This window comes from Danio rerio, chromosome 7, assembly GCF_052040795.2.
Source record: "Danio rerio strain M-AB ecotype USA chromosome 7, GRCz13ab, whole genome shotgun sequence".
Lineage (NCBI taxonomy): Eukaryota > Metazoa > Chordata > Actinopteri > Cypriniformes > Danionidae > Danio > Danio rerio.
The window spans coordinates 17,042,501-17,057,500 of record NC_141027.1 but is presented as its reverse complement, the minus strand read 5'-3'; the positions used below and the strand labels follow the sequence as shown (position 1 = coordinate 17,057,500).

Sequence of the window (15,000 nt, the reverse complement as noted above, 5' to 3'; positions counted from 1 at the left end):
CTTACAACTGGGATCCACGACAAGGCTTTTGTCAGGTAGTGTATATACTGATGGTCAAGATGATTCAAAGTGCTTGGATAAGCCTGTGTGATAAGTTTCAGATATCTGAAAATAACACACCTTGGAATGTGTAATAAGTTGGGATATAGTACATCCAGAAAGCTGTTTTTTGAGTTATAGGCTAAGGGTTCATCGCACACCACACATTAAAAATAAATTCGACCTCACGGTGTGTCAATAACACTTACACACTGCCTTAAATAAATTATATTGTGTTCGATTTTTGTCAGTACACCCACCTAAGCGTTTTGAGAGGAGTTTGAACAACTTTAAGCAACAGAACAAGTGAAAATCAAAATCTAGAATGTGAAATTAATAAAAAAAGCTTAGAGCTAAATACTTTTACCTTTGCTAGAACTCCACCACACACAGTTTTACACCCCTGTGAGTATTTATATAAACACAAGGAATATTTGTCTATGCCTTACAGTCACAATATGCAGAAATGAAAGCTGCTTTTGAGCAAAGATCATATTAATTTCATCAAGACACCATGACGTCATGTGACAAACCTGTCGCTCCATTATCAAAGTGCTGCCATGAATAGAGAAAGCAGATCCTATTTGCTCAGTGTATGTGTTCACACATACAGCAGCCTGAGGTGTATTTCTACAATAAGTCTCTTAAGCCGTCAGTCCTGAGTGAAAATAACCAGTTCGAGACATGAGAAATCAGATCCAGCAGCGGAATTATAAGAGTCTCTTTCAGTGGTTCAAACATGTTAGTGCGCTTCATGATCTACACAGCATAACCCTGACGTCCCTCAGTGCTTATATGACATTATCTATTGTGCAGGAGATCATTCAGGTTAAGAGACTTTAATCAAAGCACACGGGTTTGTCTGGATTGGCCTTTCAGTCAAGTGTCAGAGTTAAGAACCTCACTTTTAAAAAGTCACAATTACAGAAGTACAAAACCAGGGTGTGCAAATAACATTACTACTACTATTACTTATAATTATAATAATTATTCATTCAAGCATTTCTTTTTCGGCTTAGTCCCTTTTTTGATCTGGGGTTGCCACAGCAGAATGAACCGCCACCTTATCCAGCATATGTTTTACGCAGCGGATGCCATTCCAGCTGCAACCCATCGCTGGGAAATATTCTTACACACTCATTCACACACATACACTACGGACAATTAAGTTTTCCACAATTCACCTGTACCGCATGTCTTTAGACTTGTGGGGGCAACCGGAGCACCCAGAGGAATCCCGTACGTACAAGGGGAGAACATGCAAACTCGACACAGAAACCCAGCTGAGGCTCGAACCAGCGACCTTCTAGTTGTGAGGCGAACGTGCTACCCTGGACACCACCGTGCAGCCCCCAATAATAATAACAATAACAATAATTAATAATAATTAATGATAACAATAACAATAATTTTGTATTATTATAATAGTCATGTCAAAGCAGTTAGTTAATCAGCATACTATCATCTCAAAAACATTGCAAGAATTAGATGCTTTGTTTCCAGTAAGGACTTGTTCATGCTTTTATCAGCAGCAGAGAGGATTACTGTAATGGACCCCTCACTGGCCTTCCCAAAAAGACAGTCAGACAGTTACAGCTGATCCAGAACGCTGCTGCCAGGATTCTGATCAGAACCAGAAAATTAGAGCACATCACACCTGTCCTCAGGTCTTTACACTGGCTCCCAGTCACATTCAGAATAGAGTTTAAAGTAGTATTATTACTTTGTGTCTATGTCTACATATGAACAATTTTCTGTCTATAAATCACTAAATGGACCTAGGACCTCAATACATTACAGATTTGCTCACTGAATACAAACCTAACAGATCACTTAGATTTTTAAGAACATATAAACTAGAAATTCCAAGAGTTCAGTCAAAGCAGGGTGAATCAGCCTTCAGCTACTATGCCGCCCGCTGCTGGAATCAGCTTCCAGAAATGATCAGATGTGCTCCAACATTAGGCACATTCAAATCAAGACTGAAAACACATCTGTTTAGCTGTGCCTTTACTGAATGAGCACTGTGCTACATCCGACAGATCGCACTATTATGTTTTTCTTTTCTTTTGCATTCTTTTAAAGCTGTTTTAACACATTTCAATCTATATTAATAATTTTCTCTTTTATTCCTGTTAATGTAAAGCACTTTGAATTACCACTGTGTATGAAATGTGCTATATAAATAAACTTGCCTTGCTTTGCCTTGCCTTGCCTGATAATAATAATCATTATTATTAATAATAAAACAATTGTTATTGTTATTATAAACAAATAATGATAATAATAATAATAAAATATTATTGTCATCGTCATCATTTATAACAACAATAATATTTATAAAAATAATAATAATAAATAATAATAATACATTATTATTGTTATTGTCATCATAAACAACAACAACAACAACAACAACAACAACAACAACAATAATAATAATAATAATAATAATAATAATTACATTTTATTTATGAGGCACTTTTTACAGCCCAAAGTTTTTGCTCTACAAAAAAGATCAAATAAAACAATTACAATTACAATACATAATAAAATATAAACAGCAACAGCAATATTTTAAAATAATATCACAGCTGGAGCTGACAATATTGAATTTGTCACTTGCTTTGCCAAATCATTTATTGCTGGATAACGTTTATTAGAATGTATTTATGATGACCCTATAATTTGAGTTCAAACAATTCAGATACTTTTTATAATATTATAATATTAATATTACTTATTATAATATATTACTAATACATATTACATATTGCCATACAATCCTCCCTTTATAAAAATGATTGAAGTGCCTGTTTGCTAAATATTTAAAATATTATTTACGATTCAAAGTGCAACTAAATGGTGTGGCACTGGTTAGACCTGTGTGCTGTGTGATTTAGTTTGTTGAAGTATAAACATTATATTGAACATCTATCGAATACATGTTTATGTTTTATGAAGGGTTAAATATATTGTGATAAAAAACGGCATTGTTATGTAAAAACAAAACAGGCAAAACATATACAAAGTCTCCTGTGTAAAGCTGAAAACGTTGTCATGTAATTGGCCCCTATGTTTGCTTCGTGTGAAACATGAGGAAAAGCGCAAAAATAAAACCCAGCTTACAGTTGCAAACACATCATCATACTGATATAAATGTCTGCAGAAACTATATCAAATGCACTACAATTGACAACTGAATAGTGACTACATTCAGACTTTGTTGGGCATTTCAAATCATCACTGAAAAAAGATTCATTGGTTTTACTACATTTATTTAAGGTAACTGGTTGCAAACAATTAATATGGGCTAAATTTAAACAAACAAATAAAATATAGAAACTTAATTTGATTGTTTAAATTCAGCCCATATAAATGATTTGCAACCACTTACATAAAAAATTGAGTAAATCCAATGAATCTTTTTTTTCAGTGTATATCAAGTGATATTTTGCTTTCAGATGTCAGGCTCTTGGCCAGGTGTGATTGCAGCGTGTCACCTGACCTGTTCTCTATAATCTGCTAATGTTCGAAGCAGTAGAACAGTTTGTAGAGCTCATGCCACACAGGAAGACATGGGATTGCAGAGAAATAATAACACAAGAAGTTTAAATTGCACATTAGCACAGCCAAGGTATGCAGAGAGCTTGTTTGAGCATGAAGAGGGTGTTAAATCGACCCTTCAATCTGTACAGTCAGTACAGAGAAGGCAAATGCACAAAATACACTTGTATTCCTGCCCAAAGGGCCAGAGCTGCAAGGTGAAAGTATTCATTGCATTTAATGTGCTCATCTGAGTCACTGAAGATTGTATCTAACACACATCTGTGAAAATTTAATTGGCTGGATCCAAAACAATACTAAACACAGTCCCAACTCTTTTTCTACCATGAGCTAAGATGAAAAAGCAGCAAAAGAAATAAAAACACAGTGCTCAGATTTTAGATAAGAGCCAAATGAAATATAAGTAAAATATAACACTGTCCAAAAGGTTGGTATATTTCTCCATGATATAAATATATTGTTTGTTTAGGAAACTGATCAGTTCCATGACAAACGTTTGCTACAAAAAATAAAAATAAAAACAAAAATAAATGTAAAAAAATATATAAACAACTGAAATATTATGCAGCATGTCCATTTTTAACAATGGTAAAAAATCCTTTACTTAAGGTCTATATTTTCCTAAATGTAAAACACTGTTGATCCAATTTGTTTAAAAATTAAATCATTGAATATTGCTTCATAAATGTAAAAAAAATTATAAAATATATAATAATGTAATTAATAGAGAAAAGGTTCATTTTAGACATTAAAAGCCACACACTGATTTAGAATCCTAACAAAAACACTATTAGATATGAGTTCATATTTAAAGAACCACACCGCCCTCTAGTGGCTACAACCCTCATGCTGATGATACACAGGGCAACTTTTTGAGCAGTTTTTCCTGACAACTTTGGGAAATTGCTATAAATAGGCAACCGGATGAGACAGGGGGTAACTAATTAGGACAATGGGTTACAGATGCAATAGTATTGCCCAAAGCAACATGGCTTTGCAAAATTGCCTGGAAACATTGCTCAAAAAATTGCCCTGTGTATATCTTCTGCTTCAAACTCAATACAGTGTTGCCGAAACCACTTCATTAAAAATGTTGCTTAAGCCTGTTTTTTTTCTTTTTACTTGAAAAGTCTATAAAAATCTAGATGATATCATGAGCTAACTAGCATGTTTGTGATGTAATCATATACTAGTCCTTTACTATTTATTTATACAGTTTATTTTAATACAGCTAAATTTATACAAAAAAATTACATGTAACATGATGAGAGGACATTTTGTTTAGTTTGTTCTACAAATTTATATTAATACCATCATACCTTTTTTAACCGCATACTTACCAGCCATTGCAAAAATCCACTGTCCATCTGAGTTAAATACTTCCTATTATAACCCTTTTCACAAGACATCAGGTGTATCAGAATTTATTTTTGCGGGTTTCTTTAAAGTCCCTGAAAAGTGCTTTGAAATATGCATTTTTGACATTTGATGCCTGACGTAATGTCAAATTAAAAATGAAAAGAGGGTGGAACAGAGTAGCTCCTCCCCTTTTAAAAAAGCATCCAATAGTGTTTTGTTTTGATCACAGCTCTGCCTGTGAGAGTGGCTGAGCTCAAGTGCAAATAAAATGCACATGAGAAGCGTCTTGAAGTGGGCGGGGCATGTCAGATACTAGAGAGCACTCAATTGGTCAAGAGATTTATTGAGAAACTGCGGTGAAAAAAATGTTGATTGATTTATGCAGAAGTGACAAACTGCAAGCTTTGGATGTTTATATGAATTTTATATCTTTTAAACGCAAGTTCCTTAAAACTAACAGACTAAATCTAACATCTAAAAAAATTATTTTAATTTTATGGAACCTTTAAGTACAAACAATGCTCAAAAGTAAAAAAAAAAAAAATTAACAGGACCCTTTAACCTAAGACAATCCTTTTTCTCACTCACCCGCTGCTCAGCTCATCAGTGCGGGCGTTTTTAGAGAGCACATCTCCATCACTCATATATCCACTCATTTCCAGACCCACTCCTGCCAGCTCCAGATCCTCCACTCGATCCCCCAGCTCCAGACCACAGAGACCACTGCCGCGTGCTGCCAGCTGCTTCCGTAGGGGAGCCTGATACAGATAGCGGCCCTGGCCGGATGCAACCCCTCCGCTGCGGGACTGATACCCATTACCAACAGAGGGAGCATCTCCTGCTTGCAGACGGGGGCTGGACTGACCCATACGACTGGCCCAGGACAGAGGCGAAGGTCGAGACGCCATGCTGAGGATGTTGCGACTGCTCATTTCGGTAGTCACGCCACCATCAAAAGTGGTTTCCAGTGTACTGATAGAGAGAGAAAAAATGATTTAAAATTAGGGCTGCACAACATATTGAAAAAATTTAGTCAATCATGATAATAGTATATCCAAAAATCATATCGCAGCTCACGCCACCATCAAAAGTGGTTTCCAGTGTACTGACATATTTAAAATTCGGGCTGCACAAAAAAGTGAAAAAATATTGTTAATCGCGATAATATTATATCCAATATTCATATTGCAGCTCATGCCGCTATCAAAAGTGGCTTTTAGTGTACTGACAGAAAATTTTTTTATTAGGGCTGCACAATATATATAAAAAAATATTGTTAATTGAAATAGTATACAAGAAAACAAAGCTTTAAATTTAGGGCTGCACAATATGCTGAAAGAATATAATGAATCGTGATATTAGTATATGTATATTGCAGTACACATAACCATCAAAAGTGGATTCCACTATACTGATAGATATTTAAGAAAAAAAAAAAGATTTAAGATTATAGCTGCAGAATATAGTGAAAAAATATTGTTAATCTTAATATTAGTATATCCAATATTCAACCAATATCCAATATTCGCAGCTCACGCCACCATTAAAAGTAGTTTCAAGTGTACTGACAGAGAAAACAAAGATTTAAAATAGGGCTGCACAATATATCGAAAAAGATATCCCTAATCGCAATATTAGTATAAGCAAGAAAACAAAAATTTTAAATTAGTGCTGCATGATATAGTATTGTTAATCGCAATATTAGTATAAGCAATATTCATTTTGCCGCTTACATTACCATCAAAAGTGGTTTCCAGTGTACTGACAGAAAAAAAAATTTGAGCTGCACACTATATTGAAAAAATAGCATTAATCGTAATAATAGTATATGCAAGAAACTAAAATTTAAATTTAGGGCGGCACAATACAGTTAAAAAGATATCGTTAAATCGCAATATTAGTATATGCAATATTCATATACCAGCTCAAGCCACCATTAAAAGTGGTTTGTAGTGTACTGACAGAGAGAGATTTTTTTTTAATTAGGGCTGCACATATATGCAATGCATATATGCAATATTTATATAGGCGAAGAAGTGCAAAACATAAGCTAATTTTGTGTGCTGTTATGACCTGTTGGTTTTTTGGGAACATTTCGATGTCTGTGGTATTTTTTGTTTTGTTTGGTTTCTTTCATTCTTGGTGGGTGTGGCTTGTGATTATCACATGGCAATTGGTCTGGCAGCATGACTGCTTCTATAAGGGTCCTCCACAACTTCCCTTCGACGCCACTTTATGTCATCGCTGTTACTTATTACAAATCGTTAGCTATGGTCATCATCATATCATTCTGCATTGTTCGTTTGATTGCTAGTGTTTGTTTGAGAGCGTGTATCTGATCAGAGAGAAAGTTATTGCCATTTGTTCCCCATTATTGACCACTGTCCACCTAGAGAACTTGATTAAACTTGTGATTCTAGATAACACGTTTTGAAACTTGTATAAATAGTATGTACTTTCTTGTTTTTTTTGTCACTTTAAGGGAAGTAGGGAACTTAAATATGGGTACTTGTATCTAAATGTCTGTAATGTTTATTTATTTTTTTGTCAATTTAATGCACCCAAGCAGAATAAAAGTATCATCTTTTGTTTCTATCTCAAGCTTTGCCCTTTTTTTGTGTTCCACAAAAATATTGAGCTGCAAAAATATGTTTTACAATGTTTTCTGTAGTGTTAAGTGAAACATTTAAAAGATAAATGCGAACAAAAATGTCCTTCTAAAAAAACAAAAATGTACCATGATAACTATATTTTCTTCAAACCTACTATAGGCATGATTTATATTCATTACAGTGGTACTGTCGCTACAGCAAATCCATATTTGCCAACATCATAGTCTTTTATACTATAGTATTGTTCTGAAAACTACTATGGTATTTTTTTACCAAACAGCATTTAATTTCAATATTGACCTAACTGTTAATACTGCTTTTATTCATAGAAATGAGTAACTGTACCAAATATCCCAACACCTCAGGAAAGAAATATGTCCTGCTTCTCTCATTTTACCCTAAAATGGACTTTTTACAACTACTGCAGAACACAGTCCTGGTCAATTAGACAAAAGATCAAAATGAGGAAGAAATAAGGTTTTAAGAATAAACTAAGGTGGACAGAGCATTAAGGAGCCAATAGAGTCATTTTATAATTTATTTAGGAAACTGACAGTAAAAAGGTTAAAGCTGAGGAAGGATTGGTGCCTGTTATTGTCTATATTCCTGTTATTGTCTATTGTCTTGTTATTGAATAAAACGCAAGGAAAAAAATGTATTATTTATAGTGGCTTGTTTCTTTGCCAGTTTAAAGGGATAGTTTACCCAAAAAATGACAATTATGTTATCATTTACTCATATTTCAAACCTTGTTTTTTTTTTTTTTAAAAGAAGATATTTTGGAGAATGTTGGAAGCCTGTAACTATTGACTTCCATAGTGGATCCAGCTTTTTTTTTCAAAATATCTTCTTTTGTGTTCAACAAAAAAAAGAAACCCATATTGGTTTGTAACCACGTCAGGGTGAGTAAGTAGTGAGTAAATTTGCATTTCCTTTAAGTACACTAAAGAGCCGTCTTCACCTTTTTATGCTATTTTAACAGAACTCCCGCATTATGAGGTTTGCTTTTACTTTTTTCAGATCACACATGACACTTGATGACATGTTTCTTGTCCACAACGCAACATTAAGTGTTCAAAGTGTAACAGAAAAGAAAAAGCTATAGTGAGAAGCCAATATTAGCCACTGGATGTGCTTCTTATGATGGCTACAGCATATACTGTAGTTCCTCAGACCAGAAAATGTCTACCTGTGAGTGATTTGTGTCCCCCGTAAACTGGACATGGTTTCTTCTAGATTCTGCCGCAGGTCAGCGATGTTTTTGACAGTCCTCAGGCGCCTGGTCTCTGGATCTTCACCTGAAAATAAGTTGTTCACATTTAATATCACATTGTAATATTTCATATATATATATATATATATATATATATATATATATATATATATATATATATATATATATATATATATATATATATATATATATATATATTATTATTATTAATATATATATATATATATATATATATATATATATATATATATATATATATATTTTTTTTTTTTTTTCTCTCCATTTTTATTAATATTTATAAATAAATAAATAAATAAATAAAATAAATAAGTAATTAAAAAAGTATGTCAATACTTTAACATTAATCCTTATTGTAAAGTGTGAATATGAAGTGTATAAATATAAAACATTAATTTGTAAAATATTCAGTTGTAATACTAGTTCAGATTATTACTGTTTTACTGTATTTTCAATTTTGAATCACATAAATGCAGTCTGGGATAAGAGATTTCATTAAAAAATTTATTTACAATTCTATAAACCTTAATTTATTGATGGACAAAACATCAGAACTATCAGATGAACAATTACTTCAACCAGATTGATGCTGAATGAGAAATGAATGAAGGTGTTACCTGACAGATCCTCGGTAGAAGACTGGTTGGTTTTACTGAAGCTGCCAGAGTCACTGCTGCGACATCCAGAGCTCAGGTTTGTGCCCATATTTCCATCTGCCTCATTCTGAGTCCTAAAAAAAGATAAGTTAAAATAATGACATTCACATCCTTTTTCTGTGACATTCTAGTCAGCAGAAGTCAAGGCCTGACAAGAGGAATCCTTTATAGAAAACAAACACAGGGTGAAGAGTCTGTTTTAGAGGAAATACCAGTCAAACGCTTCACAGCTGAGCCTGACGGGGAGTCACACACATCTATGAGCATGCATGAACATGCTGCTATATGTTGCTATAACTAGTTTAACAATCTGTCGCTTAACTACAGAATGCATATAAACTTCTTACACTTCTGTTTTGGCACAAACCTTTATCCGTCTATCCAACAGCATTAAACTCCAATTCAATGAACTAACTAGCTAACTTCTGCACTCTAATAAACTAACTTCTGCACTCTAGTAAACTAACTTCTGCACTCATTTTCCTTTTTTAAAAGTACAAAAATAACAACTCAAGGTGTTCTGTGTGTTTTTAACCTACAGGTCTGTTGTGAAATCTTTTATTAATTCAAATGTTTTTAAAGTATTTTTTTAAATGTAAAATTTACAGTAATTTATTGGCTATTTTGGTAAATTAAAAGTTATAATTGTCATTTATAAAATTACAGAATAATTGTAATTATTTATTTACATGTGTGCTTTTAAATTTTAGGTGCCAGTAAGTTACAGTAAATTATACAGTGATGTTTTTACAGTGTGCTTTTTCAAATCTAATGATAGCATTTGCCTTTTAATGTCATTCTCATTGTAGTTATTTACTAGTATTTGTTTACAGTAGTTTTAGTTGCCAGTAAATTTCTGTAAATTATACAGTAATGTTTTACAGTGAGCTTTTTCAATGTCTAATGATAGCATTTGCCTTTTTAATGTCATTTTCATTACAGTTATTTACAGTTATTTGTTTACAGTAGTTTAGTTTTAGTTCTAAAGTTTAGGCATAGTATCTGAAATTAAAACTATTAATTTTCTATTTAATTTAAAGCAAAAATCACACAACCCATGAATATTAGAAAACAATCCAATGTTTCTAACATTTTAGAAATATCTTAAGAAATAAGTTTGAGCAATCCAGTGTTGTTTTTATTTTATTTTAAATACTATAGTACTTTCATTATTCAAAATCTTTTAGTTTTCCATTTGATAATACTGATTAAACAATATTATGGGGTTTAGTTTTAATCATAGTAGTAATATCTATTTAAACGATGTATTTAAATAAATTCAAACAATTCTATTTAACAATCTTAGTTTTAGTAGTTAGCTTTCATTTGAATTGAATTGAACTGAATTGAATTATACTGTATCAAATAGTTATTTAATTGAGCTGTTATTTTTCTTTTTTTTAATTAAAATTTTTTGTCATTATAATTTTCTACATTTATAATTATTATTTATTTACTTTGTATTTACTTTTTATTTTCAGTTTAAGTTTTAGTAATTGTACAATGTTTATTCATGTTTTGAAATGTTTTATTGGGTAATTTGGTCACACTTTAATTTAATGTACAATTTGTGCTATTAGCAAACCATTAACTAAGACTTTTAGCTCAATAAAATCCTAATTACCCGCTTAATGATAGTTAGTATGGTGGTAGTTTGGGTATTGGGTAGGATTAAAGATTTAAAATAAGATCATATTGTATAAGTGCTAATAAACAGTTATTATCTTAATAAAAGGCAAGTAATAAGCCAGTAGTGAATGGTGTGACTTGTTATTTAAACAAAAGTGTCACTGTTAATTTGAATAACTGAACTAATTACAATGAAAATACTTATATTTAAGGAATCTGACTTATTTCTAGTCTGGCCCAATTGAAATAATCCACTTTTGATTTGGCTTAACCCTCTCCATCAGTCTAAATTTATAACAATTTATCAACATCCAAATCAAAACAATCCAATCAAGCATCATACCGGTACATGAAAGGTGCTACAGTGGCTGTGTTGGGATGGTTGTATTGCTGCTGTGGTTGAGGAAGCTGCACACTGACTGTGTTGCTGGCGGTGGATTGAGTCCCGTTGGCCACCGGGGCGGCGCTGTGCATCGGGTGTCCTTTACCCTCAGTGGAAGCCAGGCTGGAAGAGGAAGAGGAATGGCGGCTGTCCCGATGAAGCCCCAAACCTGCCCCTAAACGCACGCTCCGCGGCCTCTCATTGTCTTTACCACCGAGGGGCAGCGCAGAGCCTTTCACTGCTCCATTTCCAGCACTTTTACTCGCTGGTTTTGGAATTCCGCTCTGGACAGGGGCGGGGCCATCTTTCTTGGCTCCGCCCACTTTGCCACCTTTAGGTATAAAACTGGCGATTTTGGAGGCTTTTCTGGGCTCTGGTTCAGAGGGAGCAGTAACAACACTTGAAAAAACCACTTCTTCCTTGACCTCCTCTACCTTTTCTGAAGGAGAGCCTCGCTTGGATGCATTTTTGTCTTTGCCCTTTTCTTTCTCTGAAGATTTCGCTGATGCTTTTTTCGCTGTAAGAGCACGACTAAATGTCCGCTGTGCGATGCCTTTTAGCGCAATTTTTGGGCTGCTTGTTGTCACGCTAACAGCCCCATTCGTGGGCCTCACGTTCCCATCCATTTCCTCAATAGGTTCAGTATTGGAACCGGTCTCAACTCTCTCCAAAACCAAAGCGGCATCCTTCCCTCCAGTGGGCGTAACAGCGCCCTCTGTCTGCGTGGATGATTTGGATCCTCCTTTGCTATTAAAAAGTTTGAGTTTCTCCAGCATGGATTTCTGAGGCACAGCTTTGGGTGGTGCTTCTGCAGGTACGGGCTGCTTGGCTTGGAGATCCGACTTAGTGGAAAGCCCAGTGGAGGTAGCGGAGGTGTGCTTGCTGTTCTGGGATTTAATTCTCCAGGGTTTGCTACTCGAGTTGGGCTGAGGGATGGCTGATGATGATGAAGAAGATGCCACAGTGCTGGTGCTTAAAGAGGTGCAAGCGGATGACAGAGCGGGATCAGTCACACTCTCTGATGATTCTGGAGAGAAAACCAAACAAGAGGTAAAGGTGAGAATCAGAGAGAAAGAGAAAAAGCTAAAGAACGGATGTACTTGTTAAATAATCTCTGTGAGAAATAAAGGTACAAAATCTGATAACTTTTTAAAAGTTACAATTGTTCCTAACAGATTCTTAAAGGTACTAAGAATGTACCTAGTAATGCCTAGAATGTACAAATGTGTACCCCATAGTATCTTAAAAGTACAAAAGTGAGCCTTAAAGGTACAAAAGTGTTCCCTAAATGTACTAATGTCCACCTGTAAGGTTCAAAAGTGTACCTTTTGAAAAGGTTACTAAAAAATTGTACATATCCAAGGGCTGTTGCAATATTGAATGGACATTAAATTGAGAGTGTCTTTGGCCAAAATCTTTTTAATCTTAACTCACTTTTTAATTTGCTGCTAGGAAATGCACTTGCAACTATACGCATGGACATCTAATTGTATGCCTTTGTGGCCCACACTTTATTCACTTTAAAAATTAATAGCTGCTAGAAAATGCACTTGCCACTTTATACGCACATCATACACACTTTTAGTATTGTATTGTTACTCCTTTTATAATTTATTATTGTTGGCATTTTACCTTTTTATCTCTTGTTATCATTGTTTAGATAAATAGTACTGCACTGAAGGGAGGGGCAAACGCAAATTTGGCTGTATTTTGTACAATGACAATAAAGATTCTGAGGTTCAGTCCCAGGGACAGATTTTGTATCTTTATTTCTGAGTCTGATGGATGTTTGTGGCTAACAAGAATATACAGATAAAACCTTGAATTTTACATCACAAAACATTCAGATGTGTCACTTAATTGAATGAACATTATTTTTTTTAACAAATATCAAAATTTGTATTGTGTCATTCAGTGTAATTTTAGTATAGTTTATTTAATATTAAAGTATATTTATTCATATATTAATTGATTTTTATTTCCAGAAATAACTTCAAATTTAGTTTTCCTTGTCAAATTTCTGTTTAGCATCGATTTACTTATTTACTTTTATTTAAACTTTACCCATTTTAGAACTTACACTTTCTTCATTTAGTTGCCAAGGCAATACTTCAGATTTACATTTATCACATAATATTTATATTTTATTGTCTTTCAGCATTCTTTCAATAGCCAAAAATGTTTGAAAATAAGTTAACAGGAAAATACACAAGAAATCTGACTTTTACATATTATAACAAATCCAAGTCAAATCAAATATATTTCTGTGCCATATTTAAACAAAATCCAAATCCAATATATATAGCATACAATTAATTTTAATACCAATCAAATTGGAAACGTTTACTGTTGTGAAGTAATGTTTTTATATACTTTTGACTTTTAAAATTTGGCAACTTTTCATTTTCTTCTTCTTCTTCTTCTTCTTCTTCTTATAATTATTATTATTATTATTATTATTATTATTATTATTATTGTATCTGTTGTTATTATTATTTGCTGGAACATGCTGAAACGGTCCCTATCCATACCACATTTTGAAAACCAACTGTAATCTCATTGTTGCAAACAGACTAATCTGATCCGATTTCAGCATGGCATAAAAAGATACAAAATATGATACATAATAAATGATTAGGATACAAAATATGATACAAAAAAGAATTTTAGTGCTGATGCATACATTATTCCTACCAAAACAACAACAGTGATTTTGGTTAATTAGTAGATTTAAAGAACAAAACGTATAGGCAGAATAATAAATCTAATGCCAAGTAAGACATGCAGGAGGAAAAAAGCTTGAAAGTTTAACCTGAGATGACTATTGAAACACCTCTCCCTGGCCATAAAAGGCTAGTGACCCAAGAGCTAATGTTATTCTAATAGTGAGCAGCAGATGGCCGACTGAGACACACTCTAAACTGTTTACTCTAACACAGAGAGTAAGACTGTAAAACTCATTCAAACACTGGAGGACAAGTTGAGCTATTGTGCACAAACAATAGAAACAAAAATAGACATTTTAAGACACATTCTACACGTGTCAGTTCTCTCTGGTTTTATTTTATATTTTTAGACCAAAAAAGGAAATCATGGTAAAGTCTGTGAGACTTTTATTTCAGTATGTTGATGTACGTCCAATGTACCAATGTCATCATTCACTCATAGCAAACTAACGGTAAGATGGGTGTGGGTAAGAATATTGTGTCACTCCAAATTCAGACGCAAATGATCAGATTTTGGTTGAAGACTACCAAAACATTTTTTGTTTTTGCTGGGTTAACATCCAGATTTATTGTTCACCAAAAGAATATTTATGAACAAAATGAACAATTTACATTTTTCTTTTTTTTTTTTTCTTTTTCTTTTTTTTTTTTTTTTTACAGTTTTTAAACATAATTAAGAGACTGTGGGAAAACAAAATGTGCATTATTACAGTTGTAACCTAAAGATACTAAAAAAGAATAAATACTGTAGTGATTATGTTTTCTTTTTTGGATGAAC

General features: G+C 33.3%; 2 protein-coding genes across 20 annotated transcripts in view; one reads left to right on the top strand and one right to left on the bottom strand.

Annotated features, from left to right (window-relative positions):
- Positions 1 to 15,000, top strand: part of LOC147835938 (uncharacterized) — a 939,756-nt gene that overhangs the window by 429,176 nt on the left and 495,580 nt on the right. The gene's annotated exons all lie outside the window — the stretch shown is intronic.
- The window catches only part of nav2a (neuron navigator 2a), a 400,576-nt gene that overhangs the window by 79,034 nt on the left and 306,542 nt on the right, over positions 1 to 15,000 (bottom strand). For all 19 annotated transcript variants that reach the window (XR_015495422.1, XM_087260653.1, XM_087260663.1 and 16 more), the window contains 4 exons: positions 11,458 to 12,523; positions 9,447 to 9,559; positions 8,767 to 8,875; positions 5,554 to 5,937 (listed from right to left, as the gene is read on the bottom strand). Coding sequence is in view for 18 of the 19 variants with exons in the window: in XM_087260653.1 (XP_087116779.1) it covers positions 5,554 to 5,937; positions 8,767 to 8,875; positions 9,447 to 9,559; positions 11,458 to 12,523 (1,672 nt within the window). In the remaining variant the exon portion in view is untranslated. The remainder of the gene's footprint in view (positions 1 to 5,553; positions 5,938 to 8,766; positions 8,876 to 9,446; positions 9,560 to 11,457; positions 12,524 to 15,000) is intronic.